The 23344-nt window shown below is 37.8% G+C and overlaps 4 protein-coding genes across 5 annotated transcripts; 3 read left to right on the top strand and 1 right to left on the bottom strand.

Annotated features, from left to right (window-relative positions):
* The first annotated feature begins 430 nt into the window (after positions 1-430).
* On the top strand, positions 431-4848 carry LOC116199570 (bifunctional riboflavin biosynthesis protein RIBA 1, chloroplastic-like). 2 transcript variants are annotated; one of them, XM_031529968.1, is made up of 7 exons: positions 431-543; positions 1372-1759; positions 2227-2448; positions 2669-2991; positions 3267-3396; positions 3631-3927; positions 4389-4848. In XM_031529968.1, exons 1-7 carry the CDS (start codon positions 491-493, stop codon positions 4614-4616), a joined length of 1641 nt encoding a protein of 546 aa, XP_031385828.1. In that variant the 5' UTR covers positions 431-490; the 3' UTR covers positions 4617-4848. The 2 variants fall into 2 exon arrangements, with proteins under 2 accessions (XP_031385828.1, XP_031385829.1); XM_031529969.1 differs by lacking the exon at positions 431-543 and having other exon boundaries at positions 1742-1856.
* Positions 4849-5479: 631 nt separating this feature from the next.
* LOC116199571 (E3 ubiquitin-protein ligase RING1-like) lies at positions 5480-7191 on the top strand. The gene has a single exon (XM_031529970.1). The coding sequence runs from the start codon at positions 5674-5676 to the stop codon at positions 6817-6819; it is 1146 nt and encodes a 381-aa protein (XP_031385830.1). The 5' UTR covers positions 5480-5673; the 3' UTR covers positions 6820-7191.
* Positions 7192-11125: 3934 nt separating this feature from the next.
* LOC116198995 (transcription factor bHLH96-like) lies at positions 11126-13627 on the bottom strand. Its single transcript, XM_031529278.1, has 3 exons — positions 13074-13627; positions 11964-12341; positions 11126-11535 (listed from the first exon to the last, which is right to left on the bottom strand). The coding sequence occupies exons 1-3, from the start codon at positions 13479-13481 to the stop codon at positions 11440-11442; spliced, it is 882 nt and encodes a 293-aa protein (XP_031385138.1). The 5' UTR covers positions 13482-13627; the 3' UTR covers positions 11126-11439.
* An 8125-nt stretch (positions 13628-21752) lies between these two features.
* On the top strand, positions 21753-22331 carry LOC116200360. Its single transcript, XM_031531210.1, has one exon. The coding sequence runs from the start codon at positions 21753-21755 to the stop codon at positions 22329-22331; it is 579 nt and encodes a 192-aa protein (XP_031387070.1).
* Positions 22332-23344: the final 1013 nt, after the last annotated feature.

Genomic DNA, 23344 nt, shown 5'->3' with positions numbered 1-23344 from the left:
AATTTATATTATTTTAGTTTATTATATTATCATTATCATCTTATTAACTTTGAATTGATAGTCATTTTGCAAATGAAGACGAGTGCAAGTCATTGTCATGCTATAACATAACAATGTTGCCGCTCCACATATTAATACACGACATTTGCGCTATATCTATATTTACTCGAGTTACTACCGTCATCTTCCTACTTCAACTTAGCGCAACAAACACGATACTTTTATTGCCAATTACTTGCTTAAAATTTTCGCATAGCAGAAATGGAAAAAAAAAAAAACAAGGATGGGGCCCATCTGAGGCCCAATGTATATTTGTTTGGGCTTGAAGGCCCAATGAAAGGACGGGCTCGTGGAGCCTTAGGAATATATATTTTTCTTTTTTATTAAAAATTTTCTGTCATTTATCTAGAAGTAGAAAATAGAAAAAGTAATAATAAATAAAATAATAGTGTGATCGAAAGAGAAAAGAAACGAAGCTCTGGACTAGATAATGGCTTCGCTCGGCGCCCATCACTGTTCATCCATGGCCTGCTATGGCTTGCGGTATGTTCCTCTTTCTCTCTCCATTTCTATCTCTAATTCGTTCATTCTTCGGCGGGTTTCAATCTCTCAATGTTTTCCGGATTTGTTTATTGGGCAAGATGTAGAATTTAGCTGTAAAAAATTCAGCCTCTGTTGTTGTTCACTCTGATGATCACACAAATATAGTTTGAATTTGGCGGGACAATATTGGTCTAAGTTAAGGAAATGGAAATTCTTGTGTTGGATCATTCTTGTTCTGTCAGCTCACAAAGACAGAGAATTGCCAAGTTTCTGTTGGGTTGACAGTGGGTTGTCCTAGTTTTTTCGAATGGAAGGTTTGTCGGGTTGGTTTGTTTGATGGGCACTTTGTTGTCTCCATCAGACCATCCTGTAAGAAATGCATACCGCTGGCTTATCTATGGATATTCAAATTGCACAGTGCTGGCACATTTAGATGCTTCCACTATAGAACCGTATCTGGAATTTATGCAATCATTTATACTCCGCTCACATTGGCTAGTTGACACTTTTGAGACCCAACATGTGGAAATCGAGTAAGACGTGGTGAATGAGCCCCTTCTGTCTTCTGCGACAGGACTTCAAATGTTAAGTAATTTCTTGTATTTGGTGATTGAGATATTCTGATGGTGTTTGGTACTAAGCAACCTAATAAATACACATCAGTACTAAAGCTTAAATAGTTGAGAGTTGCCTGTACATGCATTATGCAAAAGTTATGCTCATGATATTAATGCAAAAGTTAGCAGGTGATGATTGGTTTTTGGTCAAGGTGAATCTTCCTTGTACTGCTGTTTAAGCACGTAATGACAATTATTTTTTTCCCCCCAGAGGCCATACGTTTCTGCATCGTGCAAACTTGTACACGCCCAATGCTTTCAAGTCAGATCAGTTCTTTGGGATTCTGAAGAAATCGTGTATTGGATTGAAGAAAGTCGATAGAGCTAAATATGCACTAATCTCAGGAGATGGTGATCTCTTATCTTATCCTAATACTAATGGGGCTGCTACGCGTAATGCCTTCATAGAAGAACCGCCGGCAAAGGAACCTCCTGCTATTCATATAAATTCCAATTCCTTATCATTTGGAACTCTAGCAGCTGAGATAACTTCGACAACTAGTGGTTTCTTTTCCCCAGATGATGAATACGACTTGGACCAGCCTACCAAGGGATTTAACTCAATCCCGGAGGCCATTGAGGATATACGTCAGGGAAAGGTCAGGATTTGAGCTCGGAGCAATTTTCAGTGTATTCTGCCTGGTTATCAGATAGTGTTCCAACTCCCTTTTGTTTGAATAGATGCTAAAAACTGAGGTAATTCCTAATAATGGCTGAGATTATACTCGAGAAATAAGTTTTCTTGGCTGAAGCTTTGAAGCTTTCTCTTGTTTATTGACAAAGTCACGGAAGAAAGAGTACTTTAGACACATTTCATGTCAAGAAAGGAGCCATTGCCTCAGAGAGTTGGGAAACCACTTCCATTTTTTCAAGTTGTCTTTTCTTAAAAAACTATACAAAGACCTCGACACCAAGATGTGTTGGAACATGTAGTGTGGTTTTTCATTAGTTTCTCTGTTTTCCAAAGGGAGGAAAAAGGGGAGAGAGAGGTAAAATTATTTTAGTTCCCTAGAAACTTGCAGGATCTAAAAGTTGTATTTTGCTAATTCTGCATATACTGATGCAGCTAGTGATTGTTGTGGATGATGAAGACAGAGAGAATGAAGGAGACCTTATAATGGCAGGCTCGCTGGTGACACCTGAGTCTATGGCTTTCATAGTCAAGCATGGAACTGGGATAGTTTGCGTGAGCATGAAAGAAGAAGACCTCGAGAGACTGCAGCTTCCCTTGATGGTGCCGCAGAAAGAGAATCAGGAAAAACTTTCTACCGCTTTTATGGTCTCAGTGGTGTGAATCCTAACTTATAGAAGTCTAACCGCTGGTTCTGTCAAATGCTACTATGATTTACTCTTTGAGAAGCATAATAAGGACTAGTAATAGGTTCTTTGGATATTATAAAAAATGCAGAATTATTTGCAGACTTCATATTTTAGATGGTTAATCATTTGGTATGCAAAGAATCGTGAAGTTGAGGTTAGCACTAAGTTCGTATTTTGGCTTCTCTAAGGATGCAAAACGTGGGACTACGACTGGTGTTTCTGCTTGTGATAGAGCAAAAACAGTGTTGATTCTTGCTTCAAGAGATTCGCGACCGGAAGATCTCAACCGTCCCGGTCATGTTTTCCCCCTAAAATATCGGGAGGGAGGGGTTCTTAAAAGGGCAGGGCACACCGAAGCTTCCCTGGATCTTGCATTGTTGGCTGGCCAGGACCCAGTTGGGGTGTTATGTGAGGTAGTGGATGATGATGGTTCCATGGCTCGATTGCCAAGGCTACAGCAATTTGCACAGGCTGAGGGCTTGAAAATCATTTCTATTGCAGATCTGATCAGGTACTTTAGCAGTAATGTTGACTTATAAAATTATCAAAATCTCCTGCATTATGGTGTTATCAAAATTAGTTTTTCTTGGGGACTTGAAGAGATAGATTGTCAGAGTAGATTGTGCAAACTATCAATTTATATTAAGAGGATGGGATGATACTATGTGACATTATGCATATCCTGATTGCCTTAGTGCTTTGTTTCAATCAATATTATTACTCTTGCTTTGCTTTCTATCGAAATGTTCAGTATCTCGCTCTATGGTGTATGCAATACTTTCGCAGATATAGAAGAAAACGAGATAAACTGGTCGAGCGAGCTGCTGTTTCCCTAATACCGACAATGTGGGGCCCTTTCCAGGCCTACTGCTATAGATCACTGCTTGACGGTATTGAGCATATTGCAATGGTCAAAGTAAGTAGTTGACTTATTTGCACATATAAGCACTCCAGTTACAAAGTTAAATGCCATTACATTTGGTGAATCAAGATAGTCTTGCGGATGCTTTAAGCTGAAAAGAAAATTGAGACACGTCATAGAAGTGTACTAATGGTTCTACAATTTGGAGCCTTTTATGATATTGGTGTGCATATTGAAATAAAGTTGATGATATTTCATAATTGGATTGTTTTGCTCTGGTTTCCAAAGGGCGAGATTGGAGATGGGCGCGATATTCTCGTGAGAGTCCACTCTGAATGCCTAACAGGTGACATATTCGGGTCAGCTCGATGTGATTGCGGTAACCAGTTGGCGCTCGCAATGAAACAAATTGAGGCTGCTGGGAGAGGAGTTTTAGTTTATCTCCGAGGACATGAAGGCCGAGGAATTGGATTGGGCCACAAGCTTCGGGCCTACAACCTGCAGGATGAAGGGTGTGATACTGTCGAAGCTAATGAGGAACTCGGCCTGCCAGTCGATTCTAGGGAATATGGAATCGGTGCTCAGGTATGTTTCAGGAGAATTTTGCCTTCACGTATTCTAGTAGAGATTCTCTTTCATTAAGTAACAATAACTGTTCCTTGTTGTTGATTGCACGGCAATCTCCGTAAATGACAATTAACAATGGCTAGCAACTCAGTTTGTATGAATGCTTCGTAAAGAGGAATTGTCTATTCGGTTGTCATGTCAGATCATGCTTGACTCCGAGAATTTGTCATCTTCCTAAAGATTTCGTGGCTGACACTCTCCCTGGACCGGTCCCGGAAAGATTCTTTTCAGCCCCGATCAGACCCCACTTTAATTTGTTGTTCGTATCGTGACAATTGATGGTTGTGATAGATGTAGTCTAACCAGAGGAATCTGAACTTGTATTATTGTCCAGTCCCCTCCTTGTGTCCATTGTGCTGAAGTTTCTTCGACTTGCATTTGATTCTGTGCCTGATGGTGAAATGACTAATTGATCGCAGATATTACGAGATATCGGTGTACGCACGATGAGGCTGATGACTAACAACCCCTCAAAGTACGCCGGCCTTAAGGGTTACGGCCTAGCAATATCTGGGAGAGTCCCACTGTTGACACCGATAACAGCCCAGAATCGAAGGTATATAGAGACAAAGCGCCAGAAAATGGGACATGTATATGGCCCAGAGAATGGTGCTAGTTCAAGTGCTGCCGGTTCCGAGGATGTCTGATTATAGGCATGTAGGGCGGTGCCTTATTGACCCCGTTTTCGACAACTGCTGGAAGTTATTGACAAAAAATATGCGGGAACAATGAGTCATGAATTCTCTTCGGATTCATTCAACTGTCAAATTAGCAGTTATTAGATCTACGCTGCAGATATTAATATTTGTTCTCTGAAAATGATACTTTATTTTTGGCAATAGAAATTTACTAATTTAGTACCAAAAGAGTTCTATCAAACTTGTACAGAATATGAATCCTTTCAGAGTCGGCACAAACAGCAAAAGCTCAGCCGATCAGAGAGCTGGTTGCGTACGGAGGACTGGGCATAGGGTCTATTATTGGCTTCACCAGCGACTTCGACTCCTTGACCAACACGCAGGAATCTGAGATTCAGTGCTATAGAGCCAATGTTACGGGAATTGAAAATCTTGTTTAATCGGTGCGATCACCAGAATGGTCACGAGAATGAGTTGGCTCTAGTTGGAAAGCTTGAATACAGCTGCAGCGATGGCAAACGCAAGCAGCATCCTTTTGTATCTCAAGCTCGAAATGAACTTGCTTGCCGTTGATGTGCAAAGTGCAGACAATTATTCGAGAAAGACACCGCCAATTATCTTAATATTCCCGAACTAAGCTCACACAAAATTAACCTTTTTTTTTCGTATTTTCGTGCGTTCCCAGCAAATTTTCCTAGCTAATTTCTGTATTACGATTCTGCCCCGATGAGGTCGGATCAATGGTTCATCCCAAATATATCATGCCAACCCCGACGAAGACGTAAACGCGTGGAAGAAATCAATCCCAGGGGTGCTTTTCATGACTATTAAGGAAACATAGAAACAAAACGACGCGAAGCTGCCCGGTAAGTGCAGTGAATAGCTCAAAGTCAAGTCTTCTTCTGAAAGCAATAGCCCAAGAGAAAATCCTCAAAATCAATAATGCCATTTCCATTTTGAGTTGTTAACCAAAAATTTCCAGCAAAATCTCAGTGTCTGCTGGAAATCGAGCAGACCCTTCTCCTCCTTCTCCTCTGGATAATCTCCATGCTCTGTTCCTGTAAAAATGTCTTCCCCGAACAGAAGACTGCTACGTCCCAATCCCCCAAGTCCGCCCGATCACCCCACAACGACAGTGGTCTTTTGCATTAATTGCTTTGACGAGCGCCCGCCAAAAAAACCGATCCCCGATAGCGGGGAGGTCGTGGGGATCGTGATCGGGGCTTCTCTGTTTTGCGCTCTTCTGTTCTTGATAATTGCAAGGTACTTCCGGAAGAGGAACCTTAGCAATAATCATTCAAGAACAAGAAGCCCGAGTGACAACCCGCCGATCTTGTTCCACACCCAGGAGGATTTTCTCGACGAGGAGCAGGGGCCCCAGTTAGACCACCCCATATGGCACATCCGCACGGTTGGCCTCGACCGGTCGGTTGTCGAGTCGATTGCGGTGTTCAAGTACAAAGCAGGGGAAGGGCTGATTGAGGGAACTGAGTGCTCGGTCTGCCTCGGTGAATTCAGGGACGACGAGAGCCTCCGGCTTCTTCCCAAGTGCAGCCACGGGTTCCACGTCCCGTGCATCGATACCTGGCTCCAGTCGCACACGAATTGCCCCTTGTGCCGTGCCCCGATTGTAAGAGCCGGTGGCACGGATCAGGCAAGCCTTGAAGTGCCGAGCGCAGTTAGTTCAAGTTCTAACGGACCGATCGAAGAAGAGAATTTGCACAATCACGGAATCAGCGTGACAAGTAGTAATCTCAGCATAAGTCGGGTAGGAGATGTTGGGGCCGGTGAAAACACGATCGAGTGTGGCTCACCACGAATAGAGGACGGAGGAAAAATTATGGCTTTGCCTGATCCGGGGAAGTGTGGACTCCGAATAGTGAGCGACTTGGGAGATCAGCATCGGTTCGTGGGAGAGATAAACCAACAGGTGAGGAGATCGTTCTCGTTGGATTCTCCTACTGCCGCGGAGATCTACGGTGCTGTGTCGGTTGCAATGTGCGATCGGAGTCGGGGCAGCTCAAGGAGGCAAGCACTGAAGGTGAAGAACTCAAGCCTTAACACCAAGAAGAGTAGAATTGGTGCAAGTGGAAGGTCTAGCTTCTACCGAATGGTGAAAAGTTGCTCGTTTGGGCCTTCCCTGCCCAAGGAGCTCATCTCCATGAAGAGGTCATTCTCATCGAATGGAAATGCTCGGGTGCTCGGGCAGTGATCATCGTCCGGTATTGTCGTTCAAGTAAGAGATCTGAATTACTGAAACCGTAGATCTGATCTATGAATGCCCGGGTGGATATCAAAGCCATTATTAGGTGCTTGCTCGTTCTGTCTAAATAAGTATGAGATGGGTTAAGGATTTAATCTTTGGGCTTCCCTTGCGACTAGTGAAATATCAGCATATATATCAACATATTATGACTATATATTTGTATCGTCAAGCGGTCATTTCTCGCTAGCGTTGATTCTGAGCATCGTCATCGTTTAGCTCTTGGGAGATGTATGTTAAGTTTCTGCATCTCGCAGTTCATAGCGAGTCCCCCGATTTGCTTCATCCGAGTATATGATACTAGAACTGTCTGGTGCTGTATCCTCTTTGTCGATGAGTCTGAATCCCGGCTAACTAGTCTGCGGAGCAATATACTCCCACTGAGAGCTCAAGGACTGAATCATGTTCGATATCAGCTTATCCTATTTTTCGCAAGCAATTTCAATTAGTCCCTCCCCCCGATCAAAGCTCGTACTGCAAATTAAATTGGCAGGGAAGTATTAATTTTAGAATCTTTATAGAGCATTCCGTCTACTGATTAACCAACTAGAGATTCTGCATCTAAGTTTGCTTTTGAGTCTTTTTTTTTTTTTTTCATCATATCTCAAAGCGGTCAATTGCACAAGACGGGTCCAACACGATGGGGCTGTGCATGGACCAAGCCTTTGCGTGTCGGGCCATTAACCCATTGGGCAGCTAAATCTGAGCGGTCTGTTATCACGCAGATAGTGACTCATTCAAGTGTTTCAGAAGGGCCCTCATATGTCAACTAAATATTAGAAGCTTAAACCGACTGTCGTGCTAATGGACTATGTTGGGGAAAATGAGAAATTTCTTAATTGCCTGTCTTAGGGAAAATAACATGATCGTGCTATGGCTAATTGTCCACGACCTAAGATCATGTCCAATGGCGTCTCTCGGTGTGTCTCCGTTGCCACATGGCACTGGGAGAGATGCGCCATTGGACACGTTTCCCGTGAGAGAAGTGAGAGACGCAACGAGCGTAGGCCCCACATGGCAGTTGCTATACTCAACAGTCCCCTCCTCCCACCTCTCTTTTTTTCTTTTAACAAAGAAGCAGCCCGCTGTTCCAGGCCACGTGACGGGCAATGAACTTCATTTAGAGCAATATATTTTTCTTTTGTTTATTTTTAAATAAAAATTGTGGGACCACAATGGAGGCCCATCATAGACTGACCACTGGATTTCCGAGTCTCTTTTTTTTTTGAGTCATCGAGTCACTCTTTGATGTGGCGCTTACAGATAGTGGACTCATATTAGAGATCCATTGAGAGACCACCACTGTAATCATCAGTACGGTGGTCTAGTGATTAAGTTCCAAGCGTTCAAGTTGAACATTACGAGTTCGAACCTTATTGAGGACATAGAACTGCCATTACGTGGGTGTATTAGGGGTTGGTGGTGGCTGACCCATGATATTTGATCTATTGGGCCTTGGACTTAATTCATTAATGTGTTGGTGGGGCTGCGGTGACCAAGTTGGGCTAAGTCTTAGCGAGTTATGGTGAGAGGAACATTCCGTAGTGGTTAGGTTCCCTTAGTTCGGATAGTTACAGTGGACTAATAACCCGACCTAGCCTTTTTATTCAGTAAAAAAAAAAAGAAAAAAAGAGACCATCATTGTACATGATCTAATGGCTCTGTTGAACTAACCCATACTTATTACTATCGTGCTCCACATGTCACGATGATGATTCGTAAATGGAATCAAATTGGTCCTTATTACTCTTGGAGATGGAAAAGAAGATGGGAGGAGATTCTCGAATGAGGAAAATGATCCAATGACTCAATGAGACAAGATTCGCCGACTTACTTGGAAGGGCAAAAGGAAAGAAGACCATAACGGGGATCATATGTGTGGAAGAATATTTAGTAGGGTAAACCCCTCCCTTGAGACTATGTTAACACTCAATAACGTACTTGACAAAAAAACTGATGCTCCACTTGATTGGCCATGTTGGCTTAATGAGAGAAAAAAAAAAGAATTCTCTTTTGATCCCTAACCTTAATTTTTTTTTCACTATTTATCCTATTTAATTTCTTTTTTATTTTTTTTTCGGTTACAATAAGAGGCTCATTACCTAGTATAAGGAAATGAAAATGAAATCTAAATAAAGGGACATAGGTAGTCCTACTGATGAAAATTGAACTTGGAACCTCTAGGTTACCAAGTGAGGGTGTTAACCATTGCACTACACTCCTTTTCTTATTTAATTTCTTTTTTTGTTTAACCGTATTTTCAATGTTTACAAGATTTATCGACCTTCATGTTGCATGCCAATGGACTGGACTTGAATTCAAATTGCAAGAGACAAAGTAAATATACCGTGACACTTTGAGAATATTATTGAAAAAAATGAATTAGAACAAAAATGAAAATGTCATTAAAGATCGAGGACTAAAAGAACTTTTTTTTATTAGGTCAATAAGGTAAATGGGTTTTATTTTATTAAGAATGAGGTGGAGTATCATTCTTTCTTAATAATGGGTGAATTATTTAGCAGTATCATAAGAGAGGAAAGTGCAATTTGTCATGTTTATTAACATGAGAAGTCACTAACAGTCTGAGACATGATAATATTAAGGGTAAATTTCGACATACAACACAATATTTTGAAAATTTTCACCACATAGCATATATTGTATTAATTTCACCAAATTGCACAATATTTGAAAGTTTTTCAAGGCATAACATGACATTAATTTTTCGTCAATTCCTTAACGGAGAGTTCACGTGGTCGATGTTGTGGGCCCACCTTGCACATCTGGACTTTTTGTGGGCCCTGAAACTATTACATTATAGCATGAAATTTAAAAAAATTTCACAATATAGCACATATGGTATTAATTTTTTTCACTATATAGCTAGAAACTTTAAAAATGTTCACAATGTAGCACATATAGTAATAAGGGTGCGTATTGACGGAAAATTGACACCGTACTATGTCATGAAAAAATTTTAAAATATTGTGCAATTTGGTGAAATTAATATGATATGTGTTATGCGGTGAAAAATTTTTAAAATATCGTGTTGTACAGTGAAATTAACTCTAATATTAATTATTAGAAAAGAAAAAGAGAGAAAAACTCTCGCAGCCTATGAAAATTTGCTGGGTATGGACAACTTCACGGAATTCATGTAGTTGATCATACCAAGTTAAAGGCGCAGGAGTAGAACATAGTATGTGTCCAACTACTCTTTGAAAAAATAACTAATTTGCGCGAACTTCCCTAAAAGGAGATTGATACTTTCTATTGTTTTTTTTCCTTTTTTTTGATAATGAGTGTTATTTTGTCCCCCCCGGTACCAATTGAGCAAATGAAACACCATATTAGTCCATAGAGTAGGTAAGTCTAAACATGCTAGTCATAGAGATGTGGCTTAGTAGGAAGTATTATAGATTCGGTAATGACCTCATTGAAGGGATTAATTGTACTAATCAAGTTATAAAGAGAAAGGAAGAAGACAGAGAGCACTTGGGGAAATTCTATAGTGGCAGAAACCCATCTGATATAGTGACTCGAAGAATGTCTCCTCACTCGAAAACATTGATATAATAAAATTCCACGAATCATCGAAATGTAAAACAATTTTGAAACCTCGGAAAAAGGTTTTTGACTCGAATCTCATTTGTGGAGTTTCACGTGCACCTTCGTATTATCTTCAAGCCTCTTTTATTAAAAAACAAAGTATATATAAATAAAAAGGAAGAAAAGACAATCTAAAGCAAATAATATATTTGTAGAAGAAGATTGAAAAATTCTGTTTTCCCTTTCTCAACCATCAATCATTTCCATGGCCATATGAAACAGTTCACAAATTTGTCCATTTTTCATAGGACAAAAAGTAATGGAGAAATTTGGAGGCCAATCATAGTTAATAAGATCAATCACAATTTGGCGTCTTCCGTGATTCGGTTGAGTTCATCTTTAATCCCCTCCTTTAACTGTTTAAATTGGTGATTACTTCCAAATTAGGAAATTTGGTGCTACAGTTATACAAGGAATAATTGATCCGAAATTCAGGCTCTCCATGTCAATCAAGTTCGTTTTCACGAGTTTAAGGTCAAGCATCGATCAACACTTCTCTCTCTCTCTTTTTTTTCCCTTCTTCCATAAATATTCTTGACGACCCCCTAATGTATAATCTAGAATTGGTCAGATCGTCTGTCAAAGGTTTAATTAGTTAAAAATACGATTCATTCCGCCATCCAAAGACAATATAATAAGTTAATTACTTGCACAATGATGCTCGACCATGTGACCTTGAACAGCATATGTTTTGACATTGAACACATCTAATGAAAAAAACAAAAAAGAGACATTGAGCACATCTAAATACAGATTTTCTGTTCCTTGCTTTGCTTGAACCCATACAAATCTTAACCTACTACACAAAAAAAAAAATCCTTATTATTGGAAAACAATCTCAACATAATATATGCATTTTTTTTAGTTAACTTACTTAACCAAATTCCAATGCTAGCTTAAAATAAGTAATATGTATATATAAGGAATATACATGTCTAATCTTATTGTAATAACTTATTAAACGCAGCAAGCCTGCTCTTGGATCCTAGCCACCAGCTCATGCACAGCAGCTGCAATCTCGTTAGCCGAGTTCAGCTCACAACTTTCTTCTACCTGTCCCAAAGTCCACCATTCACATTTGAGACAACATGACCAATAAACAAAAGCATTCAGCCACACCCAACCAAAAAAAAAAGGGGGGGGGGAAAAAGAAATTGAGTCCACCAAAATATTAATTCAACCAATTAATTGGACAGTAAGTAGAGTACAAATTTTCACAAAAAAAAAAGTAGAATATATTAACTTTTTTAGATGTATTTAATTTGCAAAAATAAATTATCAGCGAATTGTTTTTTTTTTCTGGTGTACCACATAGTATTTGGAAGTCCAATAATTCCGGACTAATCCAGGTCCGACATGAATCGGTCCATTAAAAAATAAAACTTTATCAATTGTGTATTTTCTCCAATTATCAGCTAATTAATCTATTTATCTGAATATATATGCATGCATATCTTTTCATTGACTAATAATTTCTCTACCTTAGCGCTGAAAGAGAACAGGACCACGGGATCAGCGGCTGTGACGGTGAGATGGAGGACGTGGAGGCGGAGGGAGTGCAGCCCCAGCACCATCTTCAGCAGTTGCGCCGGCTGCCTCCTTGACCTCACCTTGATGTTCGCATGGCCATCTGCCACAGTCACCTCCACGTCTGCTATGGCCGCCTCGGAGCTTGAGCTGCCGCTGTGCCGAGTGGTCGTGGTGGAGTACTGTGGGAAGGTGAAGAAGTCCGAGAATATCGACGGTGAATGTTGTGTCGGCGATAGGTTTGTTTCTTTGAGGGCCTCGAGGGAGTGGTGGAGCTGCTCCAGCTCCTTCACGAAATTAATGGCTCCTCCTATTATTGAAGCTTGGTCTCCCTAAAATTAATTATTGGAAATTAAAAAAAATACATTAACTAATTGTTGGTTAGTTAATTAAAGAATAAATTCGGGACATGAGAACCAAGTGAATTAACAAATTAAGAAAAAAACAAGTATTTTGTTTATGATTTTCCTTAGAGGTACCTCATTCAATTATTGTTTTTTTTTTTGAGAAAAGGACGTGTTAACAAAAATAGAAAATATGCATGTCGTTTGGCTAATGTTTTTATATTGCGGCAACAATGATGCAGAGGATAATGCTGAATACGCGTTTTATTTTCCATTAGCAAGTTTAATTTCACAAGCAAAAAAGTAACTAAGAGCGCCTTACCATCGATTTTTTTAAGGTTTGCCAAGAAACAAATTAAGTATGGGAATTCATTTGATCATGTCCAAAAGCGCAGTAGTCCATTATATAGCGTATGACAGATACATTCATGTACATTAGAATTTTCTTTGAAAATGTGCAAGACGATATGCTCCCACACAAAATCGGAATCCACTGCATCGATATCTGAATGTGAATGTGCATTACGTCACTTGTGTACGGAAAAGGCCATGCTCCGATATGTCATATGGTATCTATTGGGTAGTCTTGAACTAATTTATATGGTTCGTAATCGTAGATGAGGCTAATTATATTAGCCATGTAGAATGCATTCATATTTGGTAAGATTCCCGAAAGTATACTAGTGATGACTTAAGATGAACGGGAATGGGCCGACTTACCCTTTGAACGTAGGATGGAGGCATCATGGAGCGGAGGATGGCGAGGTAATCGTTCATCTGGCGCCGGCGGTTCCGCTCCACTGCAATGTGGGTCATCCTCTGGTTCTCCACTTCCTCCGTGTTCTTCACCGGTCTGGCCCTCCGCCTCTTCCTCCGAACTGTCACAGCCGCCACCGATGGGAAACCCCCTGTACCGCCGCCATTATCCTCTGATGACGCTGAGGAGTTGGTGCTGATTTCGCCCAAGTTATCCTTCAAATTGTCGGAGTTCTCTCGCGCAGTCGATGAAGAGTAATATTCGGAATCTTGATGATCGGCATCGTCCAAATATTGTCTGAGCAGAGAGTAGGGCCATGAATCTTTGCAACTAAATGGGTCTTGCTGAAACACAACCGTTTCCAAAGCCATCGAATTGGTTCGATATGTCTGGAAAAAAGTTTAATTATGAGAAACTTGCTAAGTAATATAATATGTGTGTGTGTGAGAGAGAGAGAGAGATTGGCAGAGGTCAGGAGGCAGAGAGGTGTTTAGAAAGGCAGGGAGAGTTTGGATTAGCTTACCACTTTGTATGGGCAGTTTGTCTCTCTTTTAAAGGAGAAGAGATGGACCAACGGGGATTCGCTTAGGTAGATTGGTGCTTTCTTTTTTGGTTATGCAACGTTTCGGGAATGAATATATCTTTTCCATTATCAGCGAGATTCATGAGTCTATACAATGAATTATAAATCCTATTAACTAATAAAGAGACATGTATGAATAGTTTCACAATGAGTATCGAACATGAAATCTTGATAACTAAAAGAATGTGTGCGTCACTGCGCTACACCATCTTTGATATTATGAGTATTATGAATATTTTGGGTTTGAATATTGTGAATGGAGGAAAATTGCGATTAGAAGGGTTATATCCTTTAGAGGTGTGTCCAACTTGGCTCAAACTTGAATTAATTAGGACTCATTAATTTTTTAAATACCAAGTGGTACACACTGAAAGTGAAGGAGAGATGGTGTAAAGATCAACAAGTGATGGACCAAAGTTGGTGAAATAGAAAATATCTGGTGATTGTATTAATAGAATCAATACAATTTCCGATAAAAAAAGTCTTAACAGTTTTTTTTTTTCGTTTATAAAGAAGACATGGAAGCTTAGTTAGAGATATGATGCCTTGATAAGAACCAAATCAAAAAATCTTTTTTTTATTTAAAGTCTAAAGGAGATAGAAATAGGACCTAATGCAGTAAGTCTCACACATCCTTCCCAAGAAATCAATATATTTTAAGTCTCCTTAATGAGATTAGTATCTTTTATTTGAATTTTTATTTTCTTATACTAAACTAATGAAACTCGTAACTATTAAAAATAAAAAAAGACAGACGAGAGTGAGAGCCCTCCATAACTGCCATTGTTTTCTAAAACTTTGATATTTTCAATTTCATGATAAATAACAACCGCAGAATATTTTCTCATAGTGAAATATCTTCAGTGGATACTTATATGTGATGGCATGGTACAATTAATTATTTCAAAACTCTTCAAAATTAATGTAACTCACCATAATTTTGTCTAATTTGCAGATATCAAATTAATTTACGCTCAAATAATTCACTTTAAAGTACAAATAATTCACTCAAGATATAAGCATATCAACTTGATAAATGAGGTATTCATATCACAATTGAAGTAATTATACAATCATTTTAGAGTGATTAAATGCCAGACCTTCCCTTCTACGTGTCCAGCAACCGGATACAAAAATGTGGCTTATTTATTAAAGATGGATATTAGAATAATTAGACTAAACAAGAATATTTTATCTTAGGATGATATCCCTGAAAAAAACTAAACAAGCTCATCGGATTTTCAGAAATGTTGTTAGAAGGGGACGGGTCACATTTAATGCTTTTGATTATGCTGCCCATGCATGTTTTATTCATAAATGAGAGCATATATATATATATATAGTAGTCATGGACACATTTATGAAGCATATAACACTATTTGTGGGCGCTACCCCCTTGGTACAGAGATCTCTCGTGAACGATAGGTGGCCAAAATAAATAAAGAATTTGCTAAATCAGAAAGACTCATAGGCATAATAAGGAACAACAAAGGGAGAAAGCGTGTGAAATACTGAAATATACTAGTTAATAAAGAAAAAAAAAAGAAAAAAAAGACGAATGGAGCTTAGTATAGTGGAGCAAGTTGCTGATTCGAGCAATCAAGGGGTCTCGCTTCGTAGATCCTCATCAATGTAACTCTTTGTACTCTTTTATTTCACCATTCCTATTCTTTTGTAAATCCGTGATCCTCTTTTATAACCGAAGAAATAAATATCGAATTCAAAACTTTTTAATTAGTCTAAATGTAGGGCGAATATTATTACAGGCTGGAAAAAGGTATTAGTCATTCAATTCCCTGTGGATGCCGAAGATTTGAAGCAAAACATAACGTAAACCCTTTTTATGGGGCGGACAACAGAAAATTAGGCATGAATGTCTCAGGAAACGCAATTCCTTTTGTCAATCGTTCGAGCCTAGCTCTCCCACATTCTTTTAAGTCTAATCGAGAGTCGAATCCTCCTAATCCAATTTCAAAGAGGGACCCTGAACTAGGAAGCCAGTGAGAAAAGCGATTTGGTCCTTGAATTTGTCTCTCAATTAAATCCCGAAATGTTCTCAATTTATTAGTAAAGATTAATTTTTATTTGAGCATTAACTTGTTCAGATCACAAGTACTTATAATAATTAACTTTCACAATACATAAACGTTTTATTTGGTTATTTAATCAATTTAACAGTTGAAGTTCATCCACGTGACTGTTGACTTGGTGCGATGTAAAATTTATTAATATATTTTTTTTCCTAAGCGGCAACTTAAAATATTCTTTATTTTATTTTTAAAAGTAATTAAATTACAAAAAAAAAGCGAGGAAACAACAAAAAGTTGAAAAAAGGGGCAATGGTAGCTTGCTGCAAGCCATCATCGCCTCAGGCAAGGTTGCCTCCGATGAGTTCGATGAGTGCGAGCCGCATTATTTCCTTTCTCTCTAGGTGGCTCTGTTGATTATTTTTCTTTTTTTGTTTTATAATAACTTTCGATTGTTTTTAAGATTAAATTTTTTTATAATGCCACGTGTGCAATTTATTTTTTTTAAGGATACCCCATACAAAAATTATTAAATAGAGCATCAATTTACCGGTAATGTCAACAAAATTCAATTGCTGAATTGATTAAACAACCAAATAATATGTTTATGGCAATGTAAAAGATAAGATGGAACTGAAAAAGAAAAAAAGGAAAAAGACAAATCGAATATCAAGTCAAAACTTAAATGATCAAACGTGTACTTATTCCTTATTATTTCCCAAAATTTTTTCGAATAGTCTATCCAAAGGAACAAAGTTAACTTCTTCCCACCGAACGACGAAACTTGTCGACAAGGTTTTCATATAAAGGGGGACCGAGGACTCGAAACCATCATTGCGAGCCTGCCTTTACACAGATAGCAACCGTAAGTTGATATAGCCTATAGTTTTACCAATTAGGAAATTTCTGCCTTGAGGATTGCTAGTTTCACAAAAGACTTTTTTTTTTTGTGTGAACCTTAGTTTTCGGAAATCCAATTAGGTACCAACTAATCCAGTCGAACCGGATCGGCTCACTAAGGAATAAATCTCTTTCAGCATGGATTTTCTATATTCACAATGACTCAAACTCGAGACTTTGTTTAAGCGGAATAGACGCCAAATCGCTTGAACCAACACATGTTGGTAGTTTCACAAAAGACTTTGCCTTCAAGGAAGCAGTCAGTCACGAGCTTTAATTTGGACCTACAACTTCACATCATTGATGAAGGTTCAATGATATATAATTATTAAGGAACAACCCAAGAAATTTGTTCTCATATATATATATATATATATATACATGTTGGTGTGTCCGTGTGTATATATATATATATCCTTCCTATATCTATTTAATTCAATATTATTAACATAATGATCTTAGAACACGTAAGAAAATTGAATGAGGCAGATACATATAAATCTTATGTCACTAAAGAGTATATGCAGTTTTAATAAGGTTAATAATTGATTGATTAATAGAGTAGAAAGTCAACCTTCTTCATTAAAACTTTTTCTAATAAGTAAAGATGTCGCATTGTCCACAAAAAAAAGTGTAACTAAATTATTATCTTAAACAAGATTCTAATAACAAAACCACTGTAGCAGATCACGCATGCTATACATCAGCGAAACCGTGTGAACATGATTTGATATCAACTTGCATTTTGTCTTCTATATTCTCAAGAGCCTAAATAATATTCTGTGGGTTCAATTGATAATCTTCGGATAGACGATTGAATAATCGTTAGCTCCCGACAAGATATTGATTAATTGCCATGATTTGAGACCTTTCCAATACGTAGTAATTTACCGTTAGCTTCTATACTTTGGTTATGTTGAAGATATCTTACAAATTTTTTTTTTAAAGATGGATATATCTTTATATTAGGCTAAAAGAGAATTATAAGGGGGCTCTTCTAAGCTTCTACATGTCATTCATTCATAAGATAAAAGAGATATATTGTATTAATTTACTTTTAAAAATATTATATATATATATTAAAAAATAAAGATTAGGTGGGGTTTTAATGATTTAATATTTCAAATGGTAATAGGCTTCTACTTTAAGACCTATTTGTTTAAAGTTTTAACAAAGTTACTTTTTTAATTAATGACACTTTTTTAAATGTCAATAAGGAGAATTTCATATTGAACAATAAATTTAGTTATGTTTGATTTTTGAGAAATTCAACCACGTTAAAAAATACTCAGGAGTCCATCGAAAAAAAATCTAAGAATCCAATCTAATATTTTTTTTTGTTAATATATAGGTGTATCTAAATAGGATTTTTTCCAATTTTTAAATTAAGATATTTGAAATAATAATTCAAAGAATATTTTCTACATAACGTGATATTTCAAATTATATTAATTTTTCTATAAGTCTGTTAACTATTGTTGATTAATTAATTGTTGAGTAACATATTATTTATATTTATATGTTATTGGTTAGCTTTTTTTGTCATTATTGAGGAGTGAATATTTTAATTATCTTTCGGTGCGAAGCGTGGAGAGATTTCCCTGTATTTCCATTAAATGACAAGCAAAAGTTAATGCATAGAAGCTTCCCTGTGAAACGAAAGCAAACCTATAGACCTATATATATATATATATATATATAATTGTAGCTAGGGATATTGTAAGATCCAATCGGTGTTTGGATTAATTAAGGAGTTCTCGAAGAGCGTATTGGTTGACAAGGCTGTCGTTATCAAGAGATATCCATGAAGGAACGTCTTTCTTAGGAAATCTACAGATATGATTCCAAAAAGTCGTTGTTAGAAGGATGAAGATGGAAGGATAGAGATGTATACAAAAAGTTTATAGTCCCCTCTTGTAATCGAAAAATATATGCTGATATATGATTAAATGATTAAATTCTATAACTCTATATCAGCATTAGCATAAGTAGCTTTGTTCGATTATAAAGAAAACCCATGAATCTGATATGATGACATAAAAATCTGAATAACTAGTTAATAAAGGGTACGATTAGTTTGATCACGATAATCGAATATGAAACAATTTAATTATAAAATGAGATCGTGCGTCGTTGCACTATCCTATGCTATCTTTCTAATGCTAGCTTTTTGACATATTGATTTCGGTCATTCTGGTGAAAATTTACAGTATAAAATTAACTCCTCATTCTCAATAATTGAGAAATTTTTTAGCTAAAATCTCAAGCTTATTAGATCAAGCATGTGTTTTAGGTAGGAAATTCTTTACGCGAACACTCTAATATTGAAGAGAAAATCAAAATCTCCTTTTATTTTTATAGCATATGTCTCCTTTCTTACGGGGTTTACCGAGCTCACTATAGTTGGCTTTTTATCCATGGATACTTCAATATCCGAAAGATTATTTCAAGAGTATAGGACGTACACACATTTCATGTGCAATCCACAAGGTTTTGCGTTTGAGTAACCCCTTAAGTGCCCTAGCCATTGGTCCACGTTACTCATACGCAGACTTACTGGAATCCATAGATGACTTTTTGAGGCATTCATGGATTCGGGGAGATCAAACTCTTAATCTTCATAAGAAAGATGAAAAGGATAGATATACCCTTATAATTCTTAAATCAAATTGACAACAAAAGCCTTTTGTCTTCATTTTCAACCTAGCTAGCAAACATGTTAGTAATTGGAATTATTAATGTGCGGCCGAAGTCTACTCTCCAGCTAGCTCTCTCTTTGGCCTTTTCTAATTGGGTATTTGTTTGAGTGCACGTGTGAGGTAACATTATACGATGCATGCACCAAAAAATCAAACCGAAGAATTTATAAGGAGATATAAATAAAAAGAATAGCTGATAATATATGTAATTTCTTGGGGAAATAGCCTAAAAATTCAAATAGTTTCCTTAAATTTTTCAATCTATCAACTTTTCAAATTTTGGCATGAAAAATCAAAACGTTTTCTTCCATTTCCCCATCTACCTACCCGTTAGTTTTGACATTAACGAAGCTGTCGTGGCTGTTGAATCTGCCTATGTGGTTGATGGCAGTACACGTTAGCAGTGTGTGGTCCTTTTAATTCAAAAAATTAAATAGTTTGACATTTTTTCCCGATCTATCAAAATATCAAAAACTTGAAAAATTAACATATTTTCCATATATTCCATAATCTACTAAAATGTGGATTATAAGTTTGAATTACAAAATCATATATATGTATGTTGGTTTGAAAATTGAAAAATATACCCATATATCCCAACATTTGCACTTTTTCTCAATTTTATTCCAATTGACGAAGATGACATGAGGCACCCCCAATGTTTACTGGCGACGTCTCAAATATATCTCACTGTTAATATTCCATCCATTTTGGATAGAAAATCTGACATTGCATGTAATGATACTGACGTGGTAGTGTGTAGGTCACTCCTATGTTGGCCGACATGAAGAGTTCAATGGGCCAACTTTGAGCTACCAGTTTTCAGCGCTCGGGCCACCATTTTGCGAATGAGTTCTTGAATGTTATGGAAAGCTCATATAGAACTACGACTCAGAAGTAAGTTTCAAGTCATAAAACGAAGAAACGAGTAGAAATTCGATTTTTATCATGCAAACCAGAAATTTTGCATAATTATATCTCTCAAATCATACAACGAAATTACGAGCTGTCAATTGTTATAGCTTTCTTATGACATGAGGAATCTGACCACATAAATTTTAGGACAAAAAATGATTATAATGGAATTTACCATTTACGCAAAGGTCATCAGGTCAATTTCAAGCCGATTGGTCTCATCGCTCGGGCCACCAATTTGGAATTTCTTGGATGCTATAAAAAGCTAATATATAGGACTATAATAATTGGCCGCTCATAATTTCGTTTTACGGTTTGAGAAATATAGCTATACAAAATTTCTACATTGCGTTGTGAAAATCAAATTTCAAGAACAGTTTTCTAGCTCATTTCTTCGCTTTTTTGGGAGTTTGTGGATGCTATACAAAGCTAATATATAGAGCTATAATAATTGGCCGCTCATAATTTCGTTTTACGGTTTGAGAGTATAGCTCTACAAAATTTATGCTTTGCCTGATGAAAATCAAATTTCAAGAACAGTGTTCTAGCTCATTTCTTCGCTTTTTAACTCGAGACTTGCTTCTAAGTTGTAGTCTTATATATGTGCTTTCCGTAGCATCCAAGAAGTGGCAAATTGGTGGCTCAAGTGATGAAAATAGTCGGCTCGAAATTAACCCGATGAACATTGCATGAATGACGAATTCCATTAGAATCATTTTTTAGTCCTAAAAATTTACATGGTCAAATTCCTCATGTCACAAGAAAGCTACGACAATTGACCGCTCATAATTTCGTTGTACGGTTTGAGAGATATAGCTCTGCAAAATTTACTTTTTAGCTTGAAACTTGCTTATAAGTTGTAGTCCTATATGAGCTTTTCGTAGCATCCAAGAACTCACTCGCAATATGGTGGCCCGAGCAATGAAAACATGTAGCTCGAAGTTGGCCTGATGAACTCTTTATATCAGTCAACATAGGAGTGACCCACACACTACCACGTCAGTATCATTATGTGCAATGTCATATTTTTCGTCCAAAATGGATGGAATATTGACGGTGTGATATATTTGAGATGCGCCACTAAACGTTGGGGGTACCTCATTTCATTTTTGTCGATTGGGATATGTCAGTTATGTCTCAAGGCTGCAATTTCTATTTTTAATATTTCTGTTTTAATGTCCAGTTGCTTTAGTTGAATCAGTCATAGCACTAGGCCATGTATTTAGGAAGCAGTTAAGTTGTGGCTAAGTTAGTGAGAGAAGAAAGCTGAGGTTGTTCAGCTCGTTTGTTTTTTTATATATATAATGCAGTTAATCAATGAAAGCAGATTCTATTCTGCTTCCCCAAAAATAGAACTGTTTTCTCTGCGTGCTCTCTACTCTGCTTCTTCTTTTTCAGCTGTTTTTCATTCAAAGAGAACAACAGTGGTATCAGAGCTTTACTTCTTGAGGGACCTGTGAGTGAGTGAAACGAGAGACCCAAAAACACCGGGTGACCCCGAGGGATACACATGAGAATATGAGTGAGATGGAATCAGGATCAAGCACCATGTCTGCTCTTGCTCCTCCTGTGTTCGATGGAGAAAATTACCATGCTTGGGTTGTTCGAATGCAAGCCTACATGGAGGGGTGTGACTTTTGGGAAGCAGTGGAGCAAGACTACGAAGTGGCTTCACTTCCCAATAACCCAACCATCAATCATATTAAGATTCACAAAGAGAGAGTTACCAAGAAGACAAAAGCAAAAGCTTGCTTGTATGCTGCTGTTTCACTAGCTATTTTCACAAGGATCATGGTTCTTGGTTCAACTAAGGAGATTTGGGACTTTCTAGAGGTTGAATACAAAGGAAATGAGAGGGTCAAGGGTATGAAGGTGCTGAATTTAATCAGGGAGTTTGAGAGAATGCAGATGAAGGAGTCTGAGTCCATCAAAGAGTACTCAAACAAGCTGATCGAGATAGCAAATCAGGTAAGGATCCTTGGCACTGATTTATCTGACAGTAGATTAGTGCAAAAGATTCTTGTTTCTGTGCCTGAAAGATATGAGGCAACTATTGCTTCTCTCGAGAACTCTAATGATCTCTCTCAGCTAAAGTAATTGAGCTGATAAGTACACTTCAAGCACAAGAGCAGAGGAGGCTAATGAGGCAAGAAGGGAGCTGTGAGGGAGCCTTGAAGGTCAAATGGCAGCAGAATGAGTGGGGAAAGGATAAGAAGGGAAAGGGAAAGGGAAAGAAGAATGGAGGCAGTAGTGGTTCAGAAGCTGCTGCAAAGGACAGTTGTGTAGGGAATACGAGCAAGAACTCTACTTGTAAGCACTGTAGGAAACATAATCATCCACACTTCAAGTGTTGGAGAAGACCAGATGTGAAGTGCAGGAAGTGTAATTTAATGGGACACATAGAAAGGTTCCGCGGAGAAGGAAAGCAACAACAACAAAGTGGAGCTCATGCTGCAGCTCAACAAGAAGAAGATCAGTTGTTTGTAGCTTCATGTTTCTCATCAGCAACCTTATTAGATAGTTGGTTGGTCGACAATGGCTGTACTAATCATATGACTTATGATGAAGGACTCTTTAGGGATCTTGACAAATCATTAAAGTCCAGAGTGAGGATTGGGAATGGAGAATTTCTGGAAGTAAGAGGCAAAGGGACAATAGCTATAGAGAGCTGTGCAAGAGTTAAGCTGATATCAGAGGTGCTATTTGTGCCTCACATTGATCAAAACTTGCTGAGTGTAGGGCAGCTGTTAGAAAAGGGATTCAAGGTGTTTTTTGAAGAGGGCAAATGCTTGATTCTCGACTCAAAAGGTCAAGAATTGTTCAGAATAAAGATGAAAAAGAAGAGCTTCTCACTGAATCCATTAGAAGAAGAGCAAGTGGCATTCAAGTGTCAGGTCAGTGAGATTGATTTATGGCATAAGAGAATGGGGCATTTCTACGACAAAGGACTACAATACATGCAGAAGAATGACATGGCAATGGGATTACCAAGATAGGAGGAGCCGAGATCAACATGCACAACTTGCTTAACAGGCAAGCAGACCAGGTTACCTTTCAGAAACTCAACCTGGAGGGCTACTAAAAAGTTGCAGCTGATTCACACTGATTTG

Source organism: Punica granatum, chromosome 3 (assembly GCF_007655135.1).
Source record: "Punica granatum isolate Tunisia-2019 chromosome 3, ASM765513v2, whole genome shotgun sequence".
NCBI classification, from domain to species: domain Eukaryota; kingdom Viridiplantae; phylum Streptophyta; class Magnoliopsida; order Myrtales; family Lythraceae; genus Punica; species Punica granatum.
Note: the sequence above shows the minus strand (reverse complement) of the source record. Positions and strands in the feature narration are given on the sequence as shown.